This window comes from Bos taurus, chromosome 8, assembly GCF_002263795.3.
Source record: "Bos taurus isolate L1 Dominette 01449 registration number 42190680 breed Hereford chromosome 8, ARS-UCD2.0, whole genome shotgun sequence".
NCBI lineage: Eukaryota > Metazoa > Chordata > Mammalia > Artiodactyla > Bovidae > Bos > Bos taurus.
In genome coordinates, this window is record NC_037335.1 from 315,097 (window position 1) to 342,205 (window position 27,109).

The following is a 27,109-nucleotide window of genomic DNA, read 5'->3' on the forward strand; positions in this document are numbered from 1 at the left end:
TTAATCAAGATTGCTGGGAGGAATATCAACAACCTCTGACATTCAGAGGATGAGGTAGTTAGATAGCATCAGCAACTCAGTGGACATCAGTTTGAGCAACCTCCAGGATATAGTGGAGAAGAAAATAGCAACCCACTCCAGTATTCTTGCCTGGAAAATCTGAGGGAAAGAGGAGCCTGGTGAGTGCTGTCTATGGGGACACACAGAGTCAAACACGACTGAAGTGACTTAGCAGCAGCAGCAGCAGCATGATATAGTGGAGGACAGAGAAGCCTGGCATGCTGCAGTCCATGGGGTCAGAGGGTCAGACCTGACCTAGGGACTGAACAACAGTAACAGCAAAATGTTTGTTTATTTTTGAACACTCACATATTTATTGATAATGTCTTTTTCCCTCCTTGAATTACTTTTTCATTCTCTTAATGGTGTCTTTGTATGAACAGAAGTTCATAATCTTTACACAGTTCAATTTACTGACTTTTTTTTTTTTTTTTTTTTTTGCTTCTTATGTTTAGTTGCTTTTTTAAAATCTTGTTTAGGAAGCTTTCTTCCACTAATGAGAACCTACTGTATAGCACGTGAACTCTACTCAATGCTCTGTGGTGACCTAAATGGAAAGGAAATCAAAAAAGAGGGGGCACATATGTAGCTAATTGACTTTTTAGTACAGTAGAAACTAACACAAGATTGTAAAGGAACTATATGCCAATAAAAATTTTAAAAAAGAAACTTTCTTCTTCCCCCAAGATTTATCTGTTTATTTTTCACACACAGATCTTTCATACCGATTCTCAGTCCATGTTTTTTTCATGAACCAGTTTCATGATTTTTTTCTAGAAAAATCATTTTATATAAGGGTCAATTCATTTGGGTTCATATTAATATATAGTTGAACCAGCATTGTTTATTTAAAAAAAACTCTCCCCACTCCATATGTCAACTTTATCATAAATCAGACAGTTATAGTCACATGGACTTATTTTCTGGGTTTTATGTTCTATTTTTGTATATATCCTGTGTCAGTACTATGCTATATTGATTTCTTTAGCATTTTCTTGATATCTTCTATAACTTACGTGACTTGGTTCTTCTTCCTCAGGACTGACTTGGCTATAGCTGGGAATGTAGGGGAGACTGGGGGAGAATAGATAAATGTATATGTAAAAAATAGTAATAAAGAAATTATTTTTTAAAAAAGATTGCCTTGGCTATTATAGGCCTTTTCTATATCCATGTAAATTGTGAAATCAACTCTTCAATATTCACAAAATGACTTGCTGGGAATTTTGAATGTGGTTGCATTCAGTTCAGTTCAGTCGCTCAGTTGTGTCTGACTCTTTATGTGACCCCATGAACCACAGCACACCAGGCCTCCCTGTCCATCACAAACTGCTGGAGTCCACCCAAACCCATGTCCATTGAGTCGGTAATGCCATCCAGCCATCTCATGCTCCATCATCCCCTTCTCCTGCCCTCAGTCTTTCCCAGCATCAGGGTCTTTTCAAATAAGTCAGCTCTTTGCATCAGGTGGGCAAAATATTGGACTTTCAGCCTCAACATCAGTCCTTCCAATGAACACCCAGGACTCATTTCCTTTAGGATGGACTGGTTAGATCTCCTTACAGTCCAAAGGACTCTCAAGAGTCTTCTCCAACACCACAGTTCAAAAGCATCAGTTCTTCTGTGCTCAGCTTTCTTCACAGTCCAACTCTCACATCCATACCTGACTACAGGAAAAACCATAGCTTTGACTAGATGGACCTTTGTTGGCAAAGTAATGTCTCTGCTTTTAAATATGCTGTTTAGCTTTTTAATATGCTGTTTAGCTGGCATAGCTTTTCTTCCAAGGAGCAAGCGTCTTTTAATTTCATGGCTGCAGTCACCATCTGCAGTGATTTTGGAGCCCAAAAAAAGAAAGTCTCACTGTTTCCATTGTTTCCCTATCTGTCATGAAGTGATGGGACTTGATGCTATGATCTTAGTTTTCTGAATGTTGAGTTTTAAGCCAACTTTTTCACTGTCATCTTTCACTTTCATCAAGAGGCTCTTTAGTTCTTCTTAGCTTTCTGCCATAAGGGTGGTGTCATCTGGAGGTTATTGATATTTCACCCGGCAATCTTGATTCCAGCTTGTGCATCATCCAACCCAGCCTTTCGCATAAAGTATCTCCATAACTCTGCCCGTTCAAGCACTTAGAGGTCTCCCTTGCCTGGAGTCCTCTGTTGTTTGGCACATCAGGCACATAGAGGGGCCTCCCTGACTGGGGTCCTACTCTGTAGATCGGTTCATCAAGCACTTAAAGGGGTGCCCTGGGTGGGGTCCTACTCTGTAGTTCAGACCATCAGTCACCTAAAGGAGCATTCTGGGTAGGGTACTACTTTGTAGTTCAGTGTGTCAGGTATTAGAGACTACGCTGATGGCTCCACTCCTTACACGTGACTCAGCAGTATTACCTTTCTCCCATGGCTGCCTGGCTTTCCTCTGCAGGCATTTCCCACCACAGTCTCCTCCCTCACATCCCCTCGATCTGTCTCTGCACAGTCAACATCAGCCCTCACCCTGGGATTGTTCCACAATCCCTAAACTCCAGCTCTCAGCCACTGCACCTTCTAGGGTACATGCGTCCCTGTCCAGGGTATGTATGGCAGTGGCAAGGACTGTCTGATTCTCATTTTGTTTAGGCTGCCACAGATCAGCTGTTTCACTCTCAGCCTGAAATGTTTTTTCTCTGACTCAGACAGTTGCCCCAATGTGGGGATTGGACTCCTACTTCAGTTCCCCCAGCCACCGAGTACTAGTAACACTCCTGTTTTTCCCCCTAGTGTCTTGATCCTATTGAGTTTTGCGTGATTCTGTATATTCTTTTCAGCTGATCAGGTACTCCTGTCCACTCTTAGCTGGTGTTCTGCATGCAGTTCTGCATCTGAAGGTGTATTCCTGATGTATCCGTGGAGAGAGATGTACTCCATGTCCACATACTCCTCTGCCATCTTGTTCTCTCCTTATAATCAATTCTTTAAGACAGACTTTCCTTACTTGTTTGATGCTTTGCTTTCTTTGGTGCTGATCCTTCTGCAACAGATTGTTTTTAATGCATGTGACATCCCCTTGAATCTTTTGGAGGACACTTAAACTTATTTTAAAGCTTCCTTTTGTTTCCTACTATGGTTTAGTTATTTGGCAGTGAGGTAGATTGTCTTTTATTTCCTGTATTCTTTTTTTGAGTCTTCAAGTGGTTTTCCTCCAATTGTTTTGATGAATTTTATGTATTTTATATTTACAAATGAGAGGGTAGTTCAGGGATTGTTGAAAGAAATGTCTTCTGGGGCTACCCAAGTGTTGTAAATGTGAGAAGTGGGGTAAGAATAGGTTTGTATTATCGGTGGAATGCATATTCTTTCTACCACAGCAGCCACTATCTACTTAGATAATTGGTGACATGGCAATTCAGTACCCATGTTTTGCTTATGGGTTCCTATAAAATGCTAGAAAATTATATATACTTTGGTTAAATTTCCTTGTGATTGTTATTCTGGGGACAGATGGACAGGTCAGCAGCTGTGAGAGCAAATATACCATGGACTTATTTTATAACCTTTTATTAAGCTATTGAATTATGGATGGCATCCATCTCCAGTTTTGTTTTTTGGTCCCCCTGAATCCTGAAAAATTGACCTAAAAGGTCTTTTTTCACCTTAACATGTGACTGTTTTTTCAACTCTAAAGGGTTCATAAAGCCTTTTCCCATCTTCTCTATATCATCCAGAAGTGTTTCACTATTCTTCCAAGTAAATGGAAAATGCTGTAAATTAGATTCATATTTTTTTCTGTTCTATCAGTGATACTAGGTGTGGAAGTAGAAAACAGATATGTGTATGTTTGAATGTAATGTGTGTGTGTATAATATATACATATGTAATATACACATATCCATACAGATATTTATTAGCTTCATTGTTCTAAGTGTCAATTCAGTTCTAAGTTTCTAAAGTTTTTTTTTTAAGAGATAAGCAAATGCTGTCATATTTTTTGTTTACTGTATTCCTTCTCAAGAATAAAGGCAGTATCCTTCTTGAAATTTTTAGCATAGAAAGATATTTAAAATTAAAACTTTGATCTTATTTGAGATATTTAATATACTTTGTTTTTTTAATTTTTATTTTTAAGTTATAAAATATGGAAAAAAAGTTATAAAATATGGTAACACATTTACAGGAGACTTGGAAAATACTGCGGAAAGTTACGTATAATTCCATTATATATTACAATTTTTTGTTTTAAGTAGATGAATTAAGATTTTTCATTGGAGTTTTGATATCAAACCCTCAGAAATTAATAGAATGAATGTACAGAGGCTTCCCAGGTTGTACTAGTGGTAAAGAACCCGCCTGCCGATGCAGGAGACGTGAGAGACTTGGGTTTGATACTTAGGTCGGGAAGATCCCTTGGAGGAGGGCATGGCAACCCACTCCAGTAATCTTGCCCAGAGAATCCCATGGACAGGAGCCTGGTGGGCTACACATGGGGTGGCGCAGATTCAGACATGACTGAAGTGAATGAGCACTACACTTCACAGAGAAGTGGAAGAAGATAATAGGCCTGAAAAGCATTATGAACCGATTTGACATAATTAAGATTTATACAGTTTTCATATAACAGGATCCAAATTGTATTCAAGTTCCCATAGACTGGATATGTTCCAGTGTCTTCTAATTTATAGTCTATGGGAACTTGAATACAATTTGGATCCTGTTATATGAAAACTGTATAAATCTTAATTATGTCAAATCGGTTCATAATGCTTTTCAGAGACATACGACCAGGTGCAGAAATTTCATGGTCTAAAGGTATTGAAATCATACAGACTCTGTTTTCTTATTACTGTGAAGTTATGTTAGTGGTCAGTATCAAAAGATATTTTAAAATAAACCACATTTTTTCAAGTCTAGTGTGACATTTACTAAGAGAGATCTTTGACTTAGCCATTGAACACCACAATAAAATTAGAAGACTGAAAAAACATAGAAGGTGATTGCAGAGAAGAAAGCATTTAAATGAGAAATTAATATCATAGATACTTTTAAAAAATCCCATGTATTTGGAAATTAAATGTCTACTTTTAACTGAGGGGTATATCTAAGATGCCATAACAATGAAAACTAGAAAAAATTTGTGATAGAATAAAAATAAAAAGAGTTTACCAGAATTTGTTGGATGCAGCTGGAGCTGTTCACTGCAATTAAACACAATGTGGGGTCTTGAATAAGGTATGAAAACAAATTAGGGACGCTAACGTAGAGAAATTTTGTAAGATTTGAACAAAATCTGTTAATACTCGATCACATGTTAATCTCCTGGTTTTTTTTTAAAACATAATATTTCTTTATATTCTCAAAATTGGATTAGAAGTTTCAAGCCTCATTCAAAATTATTTTTTAATTACTGCACAGAGAAACCTGGCAGGCTACAATCCATGGGGTCACAAAGAGTTGTACATGACTGAGTCACTCTCACACACACACATGACAAAAAATTAAACTTTTAATGGTAATACTAGTTGCCAAAATATATAAACAATATCAAAATTTTGAATGAATATAAATTAGAAGTCTAGCATTCTATTCATACTAAGTCAAACAAGTGGACTCAAAATATCAAATTTTTTAACTAGGCAAAAATTGTAAGTTTTCTAAAACATATATATATTGTATTATACATACTATATATGTGTGTGTGTATACAAAAGTTTTTCTACTATGATTGGTAACGGCTTGAGAAAGAACATCAAAAAAAGATGGAGAAATTGGAAAGCATAAACTAAATGAAATGGGAGCACTGAGCGTGAAACAGAGAAAAATGAAACACAGTAGATAAAAGTGAAAGATTGTAATGTAGTCCAATCGTTTTTAAGCTTGGCTCCTCATTAGAAACACGTCTGAAACTTTGTAGGAAAAAAAGCAACATGTGAGCATTTGTAGTTTTCAAAAAATTCCAAGATAATTCTGATATGCATCTGGATTTTAAAAAGTGATTGCAGGTTTTTCTAATAAATGATAGTTTTAGTGATAAAGAATTCTATTATTTTCTGTTAACCAATCATGATACAATTATTGTATTAATCAAAAATCACAATAATAGAAGGCTTTTATCAAGTTTTTAGTATCAATAGCCAAACATAGGAGATAATTACAGTTGCAAGCCATAATAGAAACATGATTAACCTAAAAATACTAAATAATTACATACAGTTTGGAGTTAAGTAGAGTGATGTGTTAAATAGAGGTTCATACATGCACATGTTTTCATCTGCCCACCCAGTCTATGTCTTTTGATTGGTGCATTCAGTCCCTTATCATTTAAGGTAATTACTGATATGTATGATCCTATGACAGACCTACTCAGTGTGTTGAAAAGCCGAGACATCACTCTGCCTACAAACGTCCATATGTTCAAGGCTCTGGTCTTCCCAGTGGTCACGTAGAGTTGTCAGAATGGGACCTTAAAGAAGGGAGAGCACCAAAGAACTGATGCCTTCAAGCTGTGGTGCTAGAGAAGACTCCTGAGAGTCCCTTGGACAACAAAGAGATCAAACCAGTCAGTCTTAAAGGAAATCAACCTTGAACACCCATTGGAAGGACTGATGCTGAAGCTAAAGCTTCAGTATTTTGGTCACCTGATATGAAGAGCTGACTCATTTAAAATAAGTCCGTGGAAAAGATTGAGGACAGAAGGAGAAGAGGGCATCAGAGGATGAGATGGCTGGATGGCATCACTGATACAGTGGACATCAACTTGGGGAAACTCTGGGAGATGGTGGAGGCCTGGCCTGCTGCAGTTCATGGGGTCGCAAACAGTGGACATGACTGGGCAACTGAACAATAACATGATCCTATTACCATTTTCTTAATTGTTTGGGGTTTATTTTGTGTTGGTCTTTTCCTTCTGTTTCCTGCCTAGAGAAAAGTTCCTTTAGCATCGGCTCTAAAGCTGGTATGGTGGTGCTGAATTCTTTAGCTTGTCTGGAAAGCTTTTGATTTCTTCATCAAATCTGAATAAGAGTCTTGCTGGGTAGAGTATTCTTGATTGTAGGTTCTTCTCTTTCATCACTTTAAATATATCATGCCATTCCCTTCTGATACTGCTAAGTCACTTCAGTCGGTCCGACTCTGCGACCCCATGGATGGCAGCCCACCAGGCTCCCCCGTCCCTGGGATTCTCCAGGCAAGAACACTGGAGTGGGTTGCCATTTCCTTCTCCAAGGCATGAAAGTGAAAAGTGAAAGTGAAGTCGCTCAGTCGTGTCTGACTCTCAGCGACCCCATGGACCAGGCCTCCTTGCCTATCTTCATTTAGTTGTTTTTCAGGTGTTTTATCTTATCCCTTAATCTGGGACATAACTTTCTGCTTTTTCATGCTGATTAAGTTTCTGTAATGTGGTTTTTCTTCTAGCAACTGTAGAATTGTAGTTATTCTTGCTTCTTCTGTCTGCCCTCTGATGGAGTTGGCTAAGAGGCTTGTGTAAGTTTCCTGATGGGATAGACTGGTGGGGAAAACTGGGACTTGCAATGGTGGGCAGGGCCATGCTCAATAAAACTTTAATTCAGTTGTCTGCTGATGGGTGGTGGAGTTGTGCTCCTTCCGTGTTTGTTTTTTAGCCTGAGGCTAGCCACCTCTCTGGTAGGGTTAGTGGCAACCTCCAGGAGGACTTATACCAAGGGTCCACTTCCAGGACTGCTGCTGCCAGTGCCCCCATTCCCACGATGAACCCCTGCTGACCCACGCCTCCACAGGAGGCCCTCCAACACTAGCAGGTAGCTCTGGTTCAGCCTCCAGTGGGGTCACTGCTCCTTTCCCCTAGGTCTTGGTGCACACAAGGTTTTGTTTCTGCCCTCTAAGAGTGGAGTCTGTTTCCCCCAGTCCTATGGAAGCCCTGTAATCAAATCCTGCTGGTCTTCAAAGTCAGACTCCCTGGGGATTCCCAGGTCGTTTGCCAGATCCCAGGTTGGGAAGCTTGATGTGGAGTTTAGAACCTTCACAACAGTGGGAGAACTTCCTTGGTATTACTGTCGCCAGTTTGTGGGTCACCCCCCTGAAAGGTATAAGATTTGATTTTTATCATGACTGAGCCCCTCCTGGCATCTCCTGTGGCTTTTTCTTTGTCTTTAGACATGGGGTATCTTTTTTTGGTAGGTTCCAGTGTTCTCCTGTCGATGGTTTTTAACAGCTAGTTGCAATTTTGGTGCTCTCACAGGAGTTGCATACTGGTCTTTCTACTCTACCATGTTGACCTGAAAGTCAGTATACGTTTAAAAAATTAATTAATTAAAATTATTATTATGTGTTTTTTTTTTTTTTGGCTGTGCTGAGTCTTTGCTGCTATGCAGGCTTTTTCTACTTGCTGTGCAGGCTTTTTCTAGTTGCAGCGTGCCAGCTTCTCTTTGCAGCGGCATCTCTTGTTGGCAGAGCACGGGCTCTAGAGCTTGCAGGCTTCCGTAGTTGTGACACACAAGCTTAGTTTCCTGACAGCAGGTGGAATTTCCCTGGATCAGGCATCAAACCCAGGTCCCCTGCATTGGCAGGTGTATTCTCAACCACTGGACCACCAGAAAAGTCCTAGCATTAGGTTTGTTGTGATAACAGTTACTGTCTTTTGTAGTATTATTATTTATATACTGAAAAAATTTTTTGAATTTGAAAAGTTTGGAAAAGTTTGCTATTTTCTTTATAGCTGCTTTATTTTATAAAGGTTTAGTCCTTAGCTTAGTAGAAAAGAAGTTATTGACTTGTTTTGTTTTACTTCTTTATTAAAACTTTACTATTTCATTATCTTTTTTTAATAGGAAAAAGTAGAAAAGTTTTAAAAAGCACATATTAAAAAATTTTAGAGGAACTGCCTGCATCGTTGCTTTATTACCCAGAAACAGTTTCTCATACTTTCAGAAATTCCATTGCCCTGCCATGCCTGCTGCTCAGTCATATCTAATTCCTTTAGAGCTATATATTTTAATATGCAGTTCAGTAAATCCATGTTATGTCATTCATACATGGATATGTTGTTGTTGGTTTCTCAGTTGTGTCCAGCTCTATGGGACGCCATGGACTGCAGCACACCAGGCTTCCCTGTCCTTCACTTTTGCACACACTCATGTCCATTGAGTCGGTGATACCATCCAACCATCTCATCTTCTTTTGCCCCCTTCTCCTCTTGTCCTCAGTCTTTCCCAGCATCAGTCTTTTTCAGTGAGTCAGTTCCTTGTATCAGGTGGCCAAAGTATTGGAGTTTAAGCTCCAGCATCAGTCCTTCCAATGAATATTTAGGGTTGATTTCCTTTAAGATTGACATGGATATGGTCTTGCCAAATTAAAGAGTTAATTTCTTAATGCTAGATACATTACCTGCATAAGTGAATGCGTATTTGGATCATCTTGAATGTAGAACTGTTTTAGGGGACACCAGAGGTCTGCGAGGTGAGGATTAAACTGGGGGCAGCAGAGGTGAATAGAATTACTGTCCCTTTGACAGAGTGAAGGCAGTCCTGGAGTTACTGGTGTAGTGTTCACCAGCGCTCCCCCAACCCTATTTTTTTCCACTGGTAAAAACTGTAAGGAAACCCATAGACAAGGGGAGTTTGAAAACTACCTGTTAAGCTCTCAGCCTTCGTCTGACGGTGTATAATAGGGAAAAAGTGGGGCTAAAAGACTGGATAAGAGAAATATTTTTCATATCAGAAAATGTTTTTGACACACCAGGGATCAGAGAAACATTTTTTAAAAATATACTGACTTATGTTTTGCTATTTTACCATATTTCTATGATGCATATGATAAATCATTAAACAGTTCTAATATTGATTAATATTCCCTTTTACGATTTCTGTATCTCTGTATTCTATGAAATTTGTTATTAGGAAAGATTTTTCTGAAAACTGATTTTGCACTTGAATTATTTGTTGTCCTTTGTCTTTACTATTTTTTGTTTGTTTGTTTTTCAGTACAGTTAGTAGAGTTCAAATGCCACTAGCTGTGATGGCAAATCTTTTCTAACCTATAAAAATTATGTTATTAAGGGATAGATTTGAAATCATTTCTATGGATACATCTTAATTTGATTTTTTTGAAAAACCTGTGGAGATAAACTGTCTAAAGTTAGAGGCTAGTCACTCTGTCCTTCCCCCTGTTTTTGTAATTCATAGGATTTCAGGTGCATAGAAATAGATTAGTCATAACTGTCTTCATGATACATAGGTTTGTTTCACTCATGGAATGAAACATTTAATTAAACATTCCCCCATTTGTTTTATCCTTATTTTGTTTTTAAAATTTATTGCTGCAACATAGTTTTTAAGGATGTGTTGAATACTGGTGAACCCATGTATAACCCAACAATTTATTTCTGTGTCCGCTTTGCCTATCTCTTTCTCTACTCCCCATCCACAAAGATAACTACAATTCTGAATTTTTTTTTTGTTTGCTTATTTTCTAGATTTAGATCACATTATTATATATATAAATACATGGATGTGTCTGTGTTATTTGATTCTGGTTATTTTTGAACTTCTAAAAAGGGCATAATGTATAACATTCATGTTGTCTTCTGGGGCTTCCTTTTTTCTATTGTACACTGTTAATTTATAGGAGAAGGCAGTGGCAGCCCACTCCAGTACTCTTGCCTGGCAAATCCCATGGGCAGAGGAGCCTGGTAGGCTGCAGTGTCTGGGGTCGCTAAGAGTTGGACACGACTGAGCGACTTCCCTTTCACTTTTCACTTTCATGCATTGGAGAAGGAAATGCAACCCACCCCAGTGTTCTTGTCTGGAGAATCCCAGGGACGGGGGAGCCTGGTAGGTTGCCATCTCTGGGGTCGCAGAGTCGGACACGACTGAAGCGACTTGGCAGCAGCAGCAGTGCAAATTATGAATATTTGTTTCTAGTTTTTCCATTGTTTATACAGTGCTGCTATAAACATTCTGTACATGTCTTGATGTTCATTTGCTTGATTTTCTTTTTCTGGTTAAACATGGGATCACAGTTTATACAAAAGTTCAGTTTATCCATTTTTATCTAGTTCTATTTAGTTGCTTTTAACTTCATTAGAAAGTTTTGTAAAATTGTATTGTGATGGTTGTCATAACAGCATGAATTTTTTAAAAAACATCAAGATTGATGAATTTTTTTGTAGCCATTTTAATATTGAAAGTGGAAGGAAAAAAGCAACACTTTTTGGATATATTATGCTTTACTATTTCAAGAAAGGTAAAAACACAACTGAAACACAGAAAAAAGACTTGAGCAGTATATGGAAAAGGTGCTGTGACTGTTGAATGTATCAAAAGTGGCTTGCCAAGTTTCATACTGAGATTTCTTGCTGGATGGTACTCCAAAGTCAATGTTACAGCACATGGGAGAGAGCCAACATACTCAAAATATCCAAACTAGGCACTGAAAATCATTTGCACCAGCTTGGTTATGTCAGTCACTTTGATGTTTGGGTTCCACACAAGTTAAGCAAAAGAAAAACCCTTCTTGACTGTATTTTCACACTGGATTCTTTACTTAAATGTAACAAAAATGTACCAGTTTTTTAAATTGTGATGGACAATGAAAAGCAGATACTGTACAATAATGTGAAATGGAGAAGATTGCTGGGCAAATGAAATGAACCACCACCAACCATACTGAAGGCTGGTCTTCCTCCAAAGAAGGTGATGTCATGTATATGGCAGGATTGGTATGAAGTCCTTTATTATGGACTCTCTATGGAAAACCAGACAATTCCAGAAAGTACTGCGCCCATCGAGACCAACTGAAAGCACACAATGAAAAGCGTACAAAATTAGCCAACAGAAAATGTGTAATCTTCCATCAGGATAATGCATGTTTCTTTGATGACCAGGCAAAAATTGTTATAACTTGGCTGGGAAGTTCTGACTCATCCAATGTGTTCACCAGACGTTGTACTTTCAGATTTTGACTTATTTCAGTCTATACAAAATTATCGTAATGGAAAAAAATTTGAATTCCCTGAAAGACTGTAGAAGCCACCTGTAACAGTTCTTTGCTCAAAAAGATAAAAAGTTTAGGCAAGATCGAATTACGAAGTTGCCTGGAAAATGACAGAAGATAAGTGGAACAAAATGGTGAATACATTATTCAATAAAGTTCTTGGCAAAATGAAAAATGCGTCTTTTATTTTTACTTAAAAACTGAAGGAATTTTTTGGCAAACCCAGTATGAGTGAAGTGATCCTTTGGTTCCAAATCCTGTGATTCAAATTCTGGTTTTAGACCACACTTTTTTTGCCTTTTAACTGGTATATTAAGTCTTCGTGAATTCAGTTACTTCATTATTTTTTTCTATGTACTGCAGTTCTAAGTTGTCATTTTGTTCCTTTTTGCCTTCATTTGCATTGAATAGTTAGGCTAACTTTTCTTCTATTACATTAGAAGTATTCTACTCTATTCCTGTTATTTTTGTGGTTTCTATAGCATTACATGTAAACTTATCAAAGTACTATTAATCAATATCTTTAATTTTATATAATATTAACATGTTATTGTTCAGTTGTTAAGTCATGTCCAACTCTTTGCAACCCCATGGACTGCAGCATGCCAGGCCTCCCTGTCTGTCACTGTCTCCCATTGTTTGCCCAAGTTCATTTCCATTGAATCAGTAATGCTGTCCAGCCATCTCATTCTCTGCCTCCCTCTTCTCCTTTTGCCTTCCATCTTTCCCAGCATCAGCGTCTTTTCCAGTGAATTGGCTCTTTACATCAGGTGGCCAAAGTATTGGAGCTTCAGCTTCAGCGTCAGTCCTTCCAATGAATATTCAGAGTTGATTTCCTTAAAGATTCCTTTAGGATGTCCAGCATATTAGCATAAATGAGGTAAATGAGTATTATTAAGTATTTTGTTTTTGTTGTTTAGTCACAAAGAGTTGTTTGCCTTCTTGTGACCCCTTGGACTGTATAGCCCATCAGGCTTCTCTGCCATGGGATTTAGCAGGCAAGAATACTGAAGTGGGTTGTCATTTCCTTCTCTAAGCTTTTTTTTTTTTTTTAACTTCAGACTTAAAGCTTTTTACTTTGTATTGGCATATAGCCAACTGATTAACAGTGTTGTCGTAGTTTCAGGTGAATAGTGCAAGGATTCAGCCATACATATACATATATCCATTCTCCCTCAAACCTCCCTACCATGCAGGCAAGCACATAAAATTGAGCAGAGTTCCATGTACTATACAACAGGTCTTTGTAGCCTGTCCATTTTACATGGTCATGTACACACTGCTCTATGTAAAATCCAATTTAATATTTTACTTCTGTATAATTGAAAATAAAAACTATAAGACCCGTTATTTTTGTTTTGGTAGCATCCCTGTTCATTTATATACTATTTTCCATGATCTTTATTTTATTTTGCATCTTGAACCTTATTTATACCTCTGTCAATTTCCTTCTCCTGGAAGTATTTTTTTTTTTTTAATAAATTCAGTTCAGTTCAGTTCAGTTGCTCTGTCGTGTGTGACTCTTTGCGACCCCATGAATTGCAGTACACCAGGCCTCCCTGTCCATCACCAACTCCCAGAGTTCACTCAAACTCACGTCCATTGAGTCGGTGATGCCATCCAGCCATCTCATCCTCTGTCGTCCCCTTCTCCTCCTGCCCCCAATCCCTCCCAGCATCAGGGTCTTTTCCAATGAGTCAACTCTGCGCATGAGGTGGCCAAAGTACTGGAGTTTCAGCTTTAGCATCATTCCTTCCAAAGAACACCCAGGACTGATCTCTTTTAGAATGGACTGGTTGGATCTCCTTGCAGTTCAAGGGATTCTCAAGAGTCTTCTCCAACACCACAGTTCAAAAGCATCAATTCATCCACCTCATTAGAACTGATTCAAATGTATTCTTTTTAATGGCTGAGTAATACTCCATTGTGTATATGTACCACAGCTTTCTTATCCATTCATCTGCTGATGGACATCTAGGTTGCTTCCATGTCCTGGCTATTATAAACAGCTCTGTGATGAACATTGGGGTACACATGTCTCTTTCACTTCTGGTTTCCTCAGTGTGTATGCCCAGCAGTGGGATTGCTGGGTCATAGGCAGTTCTATTTCCAGTTTTTTAAGGAATCTCCACACTGTTCTCCATAGTGCTGTACTAGTTTGCATTCCCACCAACATTATACAGAGTGAAGCAAGCCAGAAAGAAAAACACCAATACAGTATACTAACGCATATATATGGAATTTAGAAAGATGGTAACGATAACCCTGTATGCGAGACAGCAAAAGAGACACAGATGTATAGAACAATTTTGGACTCTGTGGGAGACGGAGAGGGTGGGATGATTTGGGAGAATGGCATTGAAACATGTATAATATCATATAAGAAACAAATCGCCAGTCCAGGTTCGATGCAGGATACAGGATGCTTGGGGCTGGTGCACTGGGATGACTCAGAGGGATGGTATGGGGAGGGAGGTGGGAGTGGGGTTCAGGATGGGGAGCACGTGTACACCTGTGGCAGATTCATGTTGATGTATGGCAAAACCAATACAATATTGTAAAGTAATTAACCTCCAATTAAAATAAATAAATTTTTAAAAAAGAAGCATCAGTTCTGCACTCAGCTTTCTTCACAGTCCAACTCTCACATCCATACCTGACCACTGGAAAAACCATAGCCTTGACTAGGCGGACCTTTGTTGGCAAAGTAATGTCTCTGCCTTTGAATATGCTATCTAGATTGGTCATAACTTTCCTTCCAAGGAGTAAGCGTCTTTTAATTTCATGGCTGCAGTCACCATCTGCAGTGATTTTGGAGCCCCCCAAAATAAAGTCTGACACTGTTTCCACTGTTTCCCCATCTATTTGCCATGAAGTGATGGGACCAGATGCCATGATCTTCATTTTCTGAATGTTGAGCTTTAAGCCAACTTTTTCACTCTCCTCTTTCACTTTGATCAAGAGGCTTTTTAGTTCCTCTTCACTTTCTGCCATAAAGGTGGTGTCCTCTGCATATCTGAGGTTATTGATATTTCTCCCGGCAATCTTGATTCCAGCCTATGCTTCTTCCAGCCCAGCGTTTCTCGTGATGTACTCTGCATATAAGTTAAATAAGCAGGGTGACAATATATAGCCTTGGTGTACTCCTTTTCCTATTTGGAACCAGTCTGTTGTTCCATGTCCAGTTCTGACTGTTGCTTCCTGACCTGCATATAGGTTTCTCAAGAGGCAGGTCAGGTGGTCTGGTACTCCCATCTCTTTCAGAATTTTCCACAGTTTATTGTGATCCACACAGTCAAATTAGCCAAGTCTATAAGTTAGTAAACTCATTACTATAAGTTAATAAACTTGTTTTTGCCAAATCGAAAACTGTGGATACTTGCCTTTGTGTCAGAGGACATTTTAACTGGGTATACAATTTTAGGTTGGCATTTGTCTTATGTTTCTTACTATCCTGATGATAGAATAGCACACTCCTTGTCTCGGTTCAAAAATGTTAGTCTTAAGAAATAATCTAACTGTTGTTCCTTTGAAAGCAATCTGTTATTTCTGTTTTAAAGAATTTTTTTTACGGTTCTCTATAATTTTAATTTGATTGCACATGTGGATTTCTTTTTATACTGCTTAAAATTTGATAGGTTGCTTTAATCTCTTCATTGATGTCTGTCATTGATTCAAGTACATTATCAATCATCGGCTTCTAAAATATTGTCTCTGCCTCACTGTTATTACTGGGCTAGTTTAAATTGTTAGACTTTCTTATTGGATCCTCTGTGTCTCTTACTTTCTGTCTTATATCCTGTCTATTTGTCTCTGCTGCATTCTGGATAACTTCTTTTAACCTAACTTTTGGTTCAGTTATTCTCTCTTATCTTGTTAAACATACCCATTGAGTTTTTAATTTAGTTTTTTCTGTTCTAGACTTTTGTTCTTTAAATCTGCTACAAAGTTTCAAGGTTACTTTATATGTCTTGTAACACAGTAAGCATGCTATTTTTAAAGTCTGTTAAATAATTCCAAAACATGAGGTCTTTGAGTGTTTGTTATGTATTGTTTGCTGTTTTCTTGTTCATGATGTCTCATTTACTTTTGTATCTGATTACTTTTGATTATGTTCTTGTCTTTATATTTGAGAAAGTACATATATGGTTGATGTGAAAGCCTGAGTGATGGCCTTTTCAGAAATAACTTTAGATTTTTTTCTTCTAAACATCTGGAGAGGCTTCCAGTCTGGATCAGTAATCCAAATTTAAGGTTTGAGGTTTCCTGGACTATGTACGTGCCATGAAGCTGGGCTGCAGGCTCATAACTGAGTTGGAGTAACTCTTTGCAGTACATCCTTTAAATTGTTTGTGGTTTTGTAGCAAAAGCAACTGAATCCTGGGCGTACCTTTTTAGGTTCTTTATTTAGATTTCTGCCTCATTATCTTGTTACCTTTTCATACTTTTAAGATATTTTCCATATTTCATTATTCCTTAATATTTTTCATTCCAGGGTTTAGTTACCTAGTCTGCCATTAACAAGAGTCAGAAATCTTTCCCTTTCATTTACTTTAGAATTTTTCTTGATGTTTGTTTGCTTTTTGTAGGTTCTACATGAAACATTTCCTCAACACACATTCCTCATGAATGGTCTCATTCAGGGTGTAAAGGTAAGAACAATTTTTGTTTGGTCCACAACAAACCGAAGCCAGGAATCCTTGATAGCATAACTCTGGAAGTTTAAATAGGACTCTGGAAAACTATTACCATTTGTAAATCTTGTAAATCAAATTTTTAGTTGAATTATCAAAGTCAAAATACAACCCAAATCCATAAGGCACTGCCTTATTTTTATTAACATGTACAGAGCAGAATTAACATGTACAGAAGGGTAGAATTGTGTGAACTTTTAATTCCTCTATTAACAGAATAAAATCAGTCTTAAAAATCGGTCAAGTATTAATGTCTTCTTTTGAGATAGAGATTGAAGAAGGAGTCATCAAGATTTAGTTGGATGTAAAGTCTTATGGCAAGGCTGGTGTTCTAGACACAATTTTCTGAGCTCTCAACCACTCGACATAATTAGCCTTAGTTCATTGTTTAAATTTTAATGTGATATTTGTCAGAAAAGCTTATAAATAAGGGGTTAAAATATAATGCTGTGTTCCAGTCCCAATTTGTAGTAAAATATATGTGTTCAGCATCTAATTTGTTCTTTTCAAGTTACGTAATATCAGTCTACATAATTTTATGTTGTGTTGAAAAGCACACTTGAAATTATACCATAGTACTTTGCTAAATTCAGTCAGAGGAAAGCTTTGAGCAACATTAATTGTAATAAATACTATTTATTCTTTGCCGATTTTCAAAAAGAATTTGAGAATGCTTACAATAATAACATAAGTAAAACAAGACAATTTAAATAAAGTAAAATAAGACATTTTTAATACTCATTGAGAGGAGGAATATTATCAAGAATCTGGTGTGTTTTTATTTAAGCACTAGTTTGTGAGCAGTTTTATCTACATGATCAAAAGAAAAACTAAATGAGAGAGGGCATTGATTACAAATACTACATAAGTTTATCATTATAGTGGATTCTTTGAAAGTTACTCTGTAGATTTTTTTCTTTTATCATGTGGAGCTAATAAAATCTATTTTAGTCTGATTCTACAGAATAAAACCAACTTGGTCTGTGTCCGAAAGCCAAGTGGCGAGCTTATCATACTTTTACTTAGAGATACCCACAATATTGTTGTAAAAAAACACAGAACAAAAAGTATTTAAGTTGATTCAAGGGTGTGGACCAGGACTTACTTAACTTCAGCAACTATTGAACTTCAATCTATTGAACTTAAGGAGTTACATGTTTTAGTAACTGGTCATTGTTTCTCAGATGAGGATATGAGAGAACCCTACAGCCAAGCATAGCTCTATTAAAATGTTTTAATATGGATATGAGCACAGTGGAACAAGTATGGCTTTATATTGCTTTAGCTTTAAATTTCTGTTCTGCATCTTATTAATGGTTACCTTAGTCAGATAATGTAATCTTCCCTTCATTGGAAAGCAATGAGAAAGATAAAAGATCTCTTGTAGGGTGATTATGAGGATTCAATGAGCTAGTATATGTAAAACTATTAGCACTCTACATTCATGTGTTAAATACTTAGTAAATATTGCAAAGAAAAATAACAGAAACTGTTAGAAGGAAAGCCTGATGACCACTTTTCTCACCAGTCTGGGGAAAGATTTTCCTTTTTAGAGTAAGAATTATTCATAAATGAAAAGACTGAGTCATTTACATCAATCTTTAAATTTTGGTAAGTCAAAGCCACCATCATCAAACTTAAAATACGAATGACAAAATGTTATTTATGATAGAAAGAGGAATACATAAAAGCAGTCTCAAAGTAAAACTGTAGGAAAATGACTAATATCCCAGAAGGGCAAAGAAGGATGTAAGCTGGCAGTTTACAAAAGATAACAATCTGAAAATAAGTTTATCACTATTAAGAAATGAGTCCCAAGTTAAATAAGATAATATTTTTTCATGCACATTGGTAAAAAATTTTAAACTGACAAGAACTAGTTCAATTTGTGTTAAATTGTGTCCCCTTGTACTGTTGATGAGAGGATAAATTGGTATAGCTTTTCTGGAAGGCAGTATTTTTAGAGTTAAAAAAATATTCACATATGTTAACAAAGTAATTGCATTTCTAGAAATTTGTTCTTCTCAAATTGAGTTATTCAGAGATTTGGCTAAAGGACTCTTTGTAATAGTAAACGTGTAGAAACTTTTTAAATTCCTTGAAATTAGAAGAATAGATATGTGTGGTATAGACATATAATGTAATATAATATGGTTTCAGTTTTATTTTGACCAAAATAAATGTAAGTAAGCAGGGAGGGAAATGATTAAAAAGGAATCACCTGAAGTTTGAAAGGATGTGGATTTATGGATGATTTTTAATTTTCTTCCTTATATATTTTGTTCATCTTTGTAGATTTTCTACAGTTAACTTTCACTTTGTAAGTTTACTATCATAATGCATGGAAGAGAAGTTTTAGATTTGGGGTGAACATCAATAAAGTATACAAGAGTAACCAGTTTTGGTTTGTGAATTCTCCAATTGGGCAGGGGGTTGTTTGTTTGTGGTTTTGGTTATTGCAGCAGCTTTGTTGAGATATAATTCACCTACCATGCAAGTCATAAAGTGTATGTATGGTTTTTTCATTATACTCAGGGTTGTGCAGCCATCAACACAGTCAATTTTATCACATTTTCATTGCTCCAAAAATAAATCCTGTACTCCTCATTCCTCCCTAACCTCAAGCACAAATCTACTTTCTCCCTCTATTGGTTTGTCTATTCTGGACATTTCACATAAATGGAATATACAGTATGGTCTTTTATTACTGACTTCTTTTCTTATGGTGTTTTCAACTTTCACCTGTAGTACTTATTAGTACTTTATTCTTTTTACAGCCAAACAATATTTCACTCTGTATCCATACCACAGTTTATCCATTTATCAGTTGATAGACATTCGGGGTTGTTTCTGGTTTTTTATATTATTGTGAATAATGCTGCTGTGAACATTTGTATACAAGTTTTGATATGAACATTGTTTTCACTTTATCATAGGTACATTGCTAGGAGTAGAATTTCTGGGTCATATAGTAATTTGAGTTTCTAAAAATTGTGTTTTCAAATTAATTTCTTTCTTAACCCTATTTCTGACAAGTAATTTATGTTCCTCATCTCCTAGACTTCTGACAGATAAGTGGCTCAAGCCAGGGACAATTTCTTCTTTCTTTCTATACTTAACTCCTTTAATGATGTCATCAGACTTAAGACTTTAAACTCTCAAATAAGTATCTTCCTAGACCTTGGGCTGGAACTTTAGACTTTGTGTATTCAGTTGCCTAATTGACATCTGTACTTCCTTGCATAATAAGTATTTGAAAGTTAACAGCTCCAAAACTAAGTTCCTGGTCTTCCCCTCCAGCCTGACCAACTCATAAGTCTTCCCCATATTAGTTACTTGTCATGCCATTCTTGCTTATGCCAAAATTCTTAGAATCAGTCTTCTTTCTCTTCCATACATATCCCAAACCCAATCCATCAGCAAATTCTGTTATTCTACTTCAAAACAGAACCATCATCAAAACTCTACTTGTTCCCTTTTCAGTGCTGTGTGTACTGTGCTTAGTGGCTCAGTCGTGTCTGACTCTTTGCAGCCTGATGGACTGTAGCCCACCAGTCTCCTCTGTCCATGGGATTCTCCAGACAAGAATACTGGATTGGGTAGCCATGCCCTCCTCCAGAGGATGTTCCTGACCCAGGGATCAAACCCATGTCTCCTGCATTGCAGGTGGACTCTACCATCTGAGCCACAAGGGAAGTCCAAGAATACTGGAATGGGTAGCCTGTCTCTTCTCCAGGGGAACTTCCCAACCCAGGAATCAAACCAGGGTCTCCTGCATTGCACATGTATTCTTTACCAACTGAGCTACCAGGGAAGCCCTTTGGTAGAGATCATGATCAAATATAAACCAGTTTGTGGCATTCTTCTTCCTCTCTTTTATATATATATATATATATATATATATATATAGGCTGTGCCAAGCAGCATGTGCAATCTTATTTTCCTGACCAAGGATTGAACCTTTGTCCCCTGTATTGGAGGCACAGAGTCTTAACCACTGGACCTCTGGGAAGTCCCTGTGGCACTCTTCTTAACCAACCCAACCCAAACCCCCATTTTCTCTTGACAGCATCCTTCTACTCTGTTCCACTTCCTACTGACCTTGCTGCAGCCACAACTTCCTCAGCCTATTTCTGCCTGAGGGTTCTGCAGGTACTGTTTTTTTCTGCTTGCTTTTCCCAGGTTTTGACAGGCTTTACTCCCTAACCCTCAACTCCTCACCTGGATGTTATTTTTTCAGTGAAGGCTTCACTGACTGCCATCTTGAGTAATGTATCCAGTTCTCATCACTCTTAATCCTCTTTCTCTGCTTTTTCTCCAAAGCATTATCTCTCCTTTGACATGCTATATATTTTGCTTTATCTTTATCTTGTTATTGTGTTCTCCTCACTCCTCCTCTTTTAGACTGAAAGTTTCTTAAAGACGTGGATTTTTGTCCAGTTTACTCATTGCTATCCCCAGCATAGTTCTTAGCACTTAACTTCCCTGGTGGCTCAGATGGTAAAGAGTCCACCTGCCAGTGCAGGAGATGTGGGTTTGATCCCTGGGTCTGTAAGATCCCCTGAAGAAGGAAATGGCAACACACTCCAGTATTTTTGCCTGGAGAATCCCGTGGGCAGAGGAGCATGGCGGGCCATAGTCCATGGGGTCACCAAAGAGTTGGGCACAACTTAGCGACTAAACAACAACAAATATTGTTGAATTAAAAGTTCTTCCAGTCTTTTTTCTAGTCCTTTTGATAAAGTCAAGATCCAGCTTACTTAGAGACCGTTAACTATGTTTCTTTTTCGCTTATATCAGCATTTGTTAATTATACCTTACTAATTTCCCCATGACATTAAAACTACATGAAGTACAAGCAGCCCTGTCTTTGCATGTTGTAGTACACACAAATTTCAGTTGCCACAGTTCAGTTAAATAGCATGAGTCTCCCAACACACAATTCAGATTTCCACTACCATGTGTATTAACTGTGAGTAGTTGCATAAAATATAAATAATGACTAACTCCTCAGTCCACAAAACACTATGTCAGTAACAGATGTGCATCATAACCCATTGTGACATTTCAAAGTGTTGGTGACCTGGTCACCGTGCATTTCTTAGTTCACGCGTGTAAAGCAAAACGTGTGTTGTGTTGCCTCTTTGATCCAGTAATATGTTGGAATCTGATCCAAACCTAGAAAGGCATATGACAGTTTTCCAGTTCATAAAAGATATGTGCATCATATAAGACTTTGAAAAAAGACAAGCACAAGTCTTATGACTCTTAATGTTTTTTTTACAAAGAACATTTTAATTATTAATGCTTTAAATTACAGTGTACTAAATAAATACTAGTTTTTCTATTTCTTTCATTTCACTAGACATTTATAAGTGATAGTAAAAGAGTTTTCAGTGTTCTGACAAAAATTTCTGAAAGTCAAAGAATAAATCAGTTTTTCCCATTGATTAAAATAACTACATGGTTTCAGCTTGGAGTCATTTCTTTCAGTTCTATACTACCATGCAAAGTAAAAACTACGTGTATTGTCTGCAATGGTTATATGATACTCCATTGTATGAATAATTTATCCATTTCCCTGTATAAGTGCCTTCTAATTGCACACTATTGAAGATAATCCTGAGTAAATTTTTAAAATAAATCTTTATATATTTTTACTGTTTCCTTAGAAATAGAGTTGTAAAATTATAACTAGTGAGTAGAAAAGTGTGAGCATTTTAAGAAATCTTGAATATATAGTACCACATTATCTCCTAGAGCAATTGTGCCGTTTCACACACCCATCAGCAGTATGTATATCTGTTTCACCATGCTCTAATACAAGTATTACTTTTCAGATCTTTACCAGTTTGATAGCTTGAGAATGATGTCTCACTGTAATTTTATTTGTATTTCTTTAATTACAAATGAAGTTAGGTATTTTTACATTATTTGCTGGCTTCTTTTATGAAGTGCCTTCAGATTCTTTATTTTTCTAGTAAAGATTGTTCAATTCTTAATTTTTCAATAATGAAATTTGTTTTATGTTAATCCTCTCATTTTAATGATTATTAATTTAGTACCTGTTCTCTTAACAGTTATAAAGGGAAAAACTCATACTTAATCATACTTCTCAGGTTTTCAAAGTCCTACTCAAAAATTTTTTCACTAGCAATTTTTATCTTTATGAAATTGAAATATATGGCAGACATTGTTATATGACTAGCAATAAGTTGTGTTAGAGTTCTCCAGAGAAATAAGACCAATGGAATATTTGTATAAAGAGGCTTACTTTAAGGAATTGGCTCACATGATTTTGGGGCTAGCAAATCTGAAATATGTAGGGTAGGGCTGGAAATTTGGCCAGAGTTGATGCTACAGTCCTAAGGCAGAATTTTTTCCTCTGGAAACCTCAGATTTTCCTCTTAAGGCCTTCAACTGACTTAAATGAGACTCCCATATTAATGAGGATACTACCCTTTACTTTGGCTACCCTGGTGGCTGGCTCATTGGTAAAAAATTTGTCTGCCAATGCAGGAGACATGGGTTCAATCCCTGGATTGGGAAGAGCCCCTGGAGAAGGAAATGGCAACCCATTCCAGTATTCTTACCTGGGAAGTCCCATGGATAGAGGAACCTGGCGGGTTATAGTCCATTGGGTCACAAAGAGTTGCACATGACTTAGCAACTAAACAACAAAAATACCCCTTAAAGCCAGTTAATTGTAGATTTTAGATGACATCTACAAATTAGCTTCATGGCAACACCCAAGCTAGTGTTTGACTAAATAACTGGGTACTATAGCCTAGCCAAACTGACACATAAAACTAACCACTAAAGTAGTTTTGACTACACTTCATTGGAAGTATAACCAGGCTGAGATGCTGTGGTTTGACTTAGTAGATGAAGTCAAGTTATTACTGCTGGGTTTAACATGACCAGATGGAGTGACTAATAATATTCTTCATGAAAAGAGTTGGTCTGATTGCCCAGTGTCTACCTTGAAACTTCTTGAAGCTTTCTTCTTTAGCTTATTTTATACTTATTAAAAAACTAGATACTTTCATCAGTGTCCCAAACTAACTAAAACTAAGTGGGCTGGATGTCCAGGATTGGTTTATAGCTGGGTCAATCAGTATGAAGAAAGTGCCTCTAAAGCATGCTGCTTTATTCTTGTCTGGCTTTAACATCACAGCAAGGGGTTGAAAGAGGGGGAAAGTGGAAGACCCAGCAATCCATCCCAGGGCTTGGCCACAGGGATTCACATGGAGTGCTTCTTCTCAGTCTAGACTGGATGGTTAAGTCTGATCAAGGAGATGGTCATGTAGATCCTCTGCCTGAACACTCATACAGGGACATTTAATATGTCAAGAGTTTATCTGAGCCTAGGAATTACTGCTGAACTGTCTCATCCTGCTATTTAATGAATTAAATCATCAACCAGTGCATAGCACAAACACACAGAGAAATTGTTGACTGATGTCTCTAAGAATTAAAAAAATAAAAAACAAGATACTTTTAAAGTCCCCTTTTAGCTACTCTTGAGTATTACTAAGTTCAGAAGTGTTTTTCATACACACACATGCACAATAATCTTGCTTCCTTAATTTGGACAGGAAGTTGGATAAAAACTATCCTTTTAATTATCTGTAAACAAAATTGTAAAGCAACCTACTTGAGAGAGGTGAGTTCATAAATTTTAAATATTGTTTTATAACAGACTGGTAATTTATACATTTATTGAAATGTGCTTAAGAGAATTCACAAGTAGGTAAAGTCTAGTACTTTGTGTGCTTCAGGACAGAGACACTAAAATATGAGTAAGAAAAATAGTGTGATAATTGATTTGAATTATGGGCCGGGTTAATCTCAGGTCTTAGAGCCACCTCAGCCTGAGCTGAATCCTGGTTCTGCTTATGAGCCCTGAGCCTTAGACTAGTTACTTACCCTAGTAGTATACCCATCTCATAGGGTAAGACATTTGTGTGAAAGGCATAGAACAGATTGGCATATAAATGTGCTGTTATTTTTTCTTGGAATCAATTTGAAGTAATGGCCCTATTACTTCTAAGATAAGGGAAAACCTGTGAAAACAGTCTGTTTCTTTATATTTTAATTAAAATTTTGTTTCAGTGAATTTTCCCTATATCCATCTCCTTTTCTCCCTCAATCAAAAGAAAGCATTTCAGCCCTCTTGCCCACATTGGTCTCTCCCAGAAGTTTCAGGATTACTAGCTGTTCTTAGACCTTCCTCGTGCTTTTCAAATCACCTTTCCTGGACTTTAGTCTGTCATGTTTGTCATTTGTCCTATAAAACTGATTGTTGTGCTTCCTGGGAAGAAAAGCTGTGTATTGTGTAGGGTATAATGTGTCCTAGGTCTGAAAGGTGATCCTTGTTTTAGTACTATCTTTTATGTGAAAAATTTGCATTTGTCAGTTATATAAATAAAAAGTCCCATCAGTGTGAAAATTTCTCTTTGATCTCCTTTTAAAAAATGAAAGAGATGAAAGTCATTATTAGTAAAATACTGTATGAAAAATCAAAGTGAATGAATATAATTTTGGGGTAATCTATGTCTGTATGTTGTACATCCTTGTGGCTTACAAAGGATGTCATAAGATGTGAACTTTTTCATTGAAAAATTAAAGTTTTCAGAAGCAGTTAAATGACTATATCTTATTTTTCATGGGTACCATTTTTCTCTCATACTGTGTTGCAGAGTTAATTAAAATATTTGAAGGAAAACAAAACAAAAAAATGTTTTAGTTTTAAAACTTTTTAACGATATTGACACATTTATTTAGTCAAATATTTGTCAGCTGCTTTTGTTAAGGAAAGCATATGCTTAATACTTTTATGATAGCTGTATAAAGTATAAAATTTATGTATTTTTGCTTCGAGTTGTAATTGCCATTCTTTGTATGCTTTAAAAAGTTTATTAAATAATTGCATTTAATTCAACAATAAGCTTTAATTGCTATTTTGTCAAATAAGAGCTTGTAAGGCCATGTCTACCATTATGGCAGAAAGAGAAGAGGAACTAAAGACTCTTTGATGCAAATGAAAGAGGAGAGTGAAAAAGCTGGCTTAAAGCTCAACATTCAAAAAATTAAGATCATGGCATCTGGTCCCATCACTTCATGGCAAATAAATGGAGAAATAATGGAAACAGTGAGAGACTTTCTTTTCTTGGGCTCCAAAATTGCTGCAGATGGTGAATGCAGCCATGAAATTAAAAGATTCTTGGTCCTCGGAAGAAAAGCTATGACCAACCTAGACAGCATATTAAAAAGCAGAGACATCACTTTGCCAACAAAGGTCCATCTAGTCAAAGCTATGGTTTTTCCAGTAATTATGTATGGATGTGAGAGTTGGACTATAAAGAAAGCTGAGTTCTGAATAACTGATGCTTTTGAACTGTGGTGTTGGAGAAGACTCTTGAGAGTCCCTTGGACTGCAAGAAGATCAAACCAGTCAGTCCTAAAGGAAATCAGTCCTGAATATTCATTGGAAGGACTGATGCTGAAGCTGAAATTCCAATACTTTGGCCACCTGATGCAAAGAACTGACTCACTGGAAAAGACCCTGAAAGATTGAAGGCAGCAGTCAGGAGAAGGGGATGACAAAGGATGAAATGGTTGGATGGCATCACCGACTTGGTGGATGTGGTTTGAGCAAGCAGTGGGAGTTGGTGATGGACACAGAAGCCTGGAGTGCTGCAGTCCAGAGGGTCACAAAGAGTCAGACACATCTGAGCAACTGAAGTGAACTGAAGGCCATGTTAGCATTACTGACCAGTTAATTATGCCACCTTAAAAATCTACTGGACTGGGAAGCTAATTTACAAAACTGACATAGTAATTCTTGGTCCACACTGGACTCCTCCACACCATGTTTTATCCAGTAGTCACTGGACCCTGATAGCATGGCTTAGTACATTCAGCCCTTGTTACTTCCAGATTTCATATGTGCAAAATCTGCCTATTCTGCAACCTCTGAGTCAGTACAGTGCTTTCATGTTCATGCATGTGTGGCATGAGGAGGGAGTCTGAGTTGCCCAGCTGCATGTTTCCAGCTGAGATTGGACAAAGGACACTTTTTGTTTCAGGTCTCATACTGTGAGCATGTCCATTTTGCACTATGCATCTTGCATTTTTGTTCCTTTTGTTGACAATTTCTCTGTTTAAAATGACCTCAAGTGTAGTGCCAAAGTGTTGTTAAGTGTTTCTAAGTGTAGGGGGGTGTTGATATACATTATGGAGAAAATACTGTGTTAGATAAGCCTCATTGAGACATGAATCATAGTGCTGATGGCTGAGACATCAGTGTTAATAAATCAGCAGTCTACGTATTAAATAAGTCATCTTTAAAGAGAAATATACATAAACCAAGGTTATATATTGATCAGTTAATTAAAATATGTGACCAGA

General features: G+C 37.1%; 1 protein-coding gene across 6 annotated transcripts in view; it reads left to right on the forward strand.

Annotated features, from left to right (window-relative positions):
* MFSD14B (major facilitator superfamily domain containing 14B) overlaps positions 1-27,109 on the forward strand; it is a 130,436-nt gene that overhangs the window by 70,660 nt on the left and 32,667 nt on the right. For 4 of the 6 annotated variants that reach the window (XM_024995591.2, NM_001083662.2, XM_059889015.1 and 1 more), the window contains exon 3: positions 16,592-16,654. The exons of the other annotated variants lie outside the window; for them this stretch is intronic. In XM_024995591.2, coding sequence (XP_024851359.1) covers positions 16,592-16,654 — 63 coding nt within the window. The remainder of the gene's footprint in view (positions 1-16,591; positions 16,655-27,109) is intronic. 6 annotated transcript variants of the gene reach the window in all.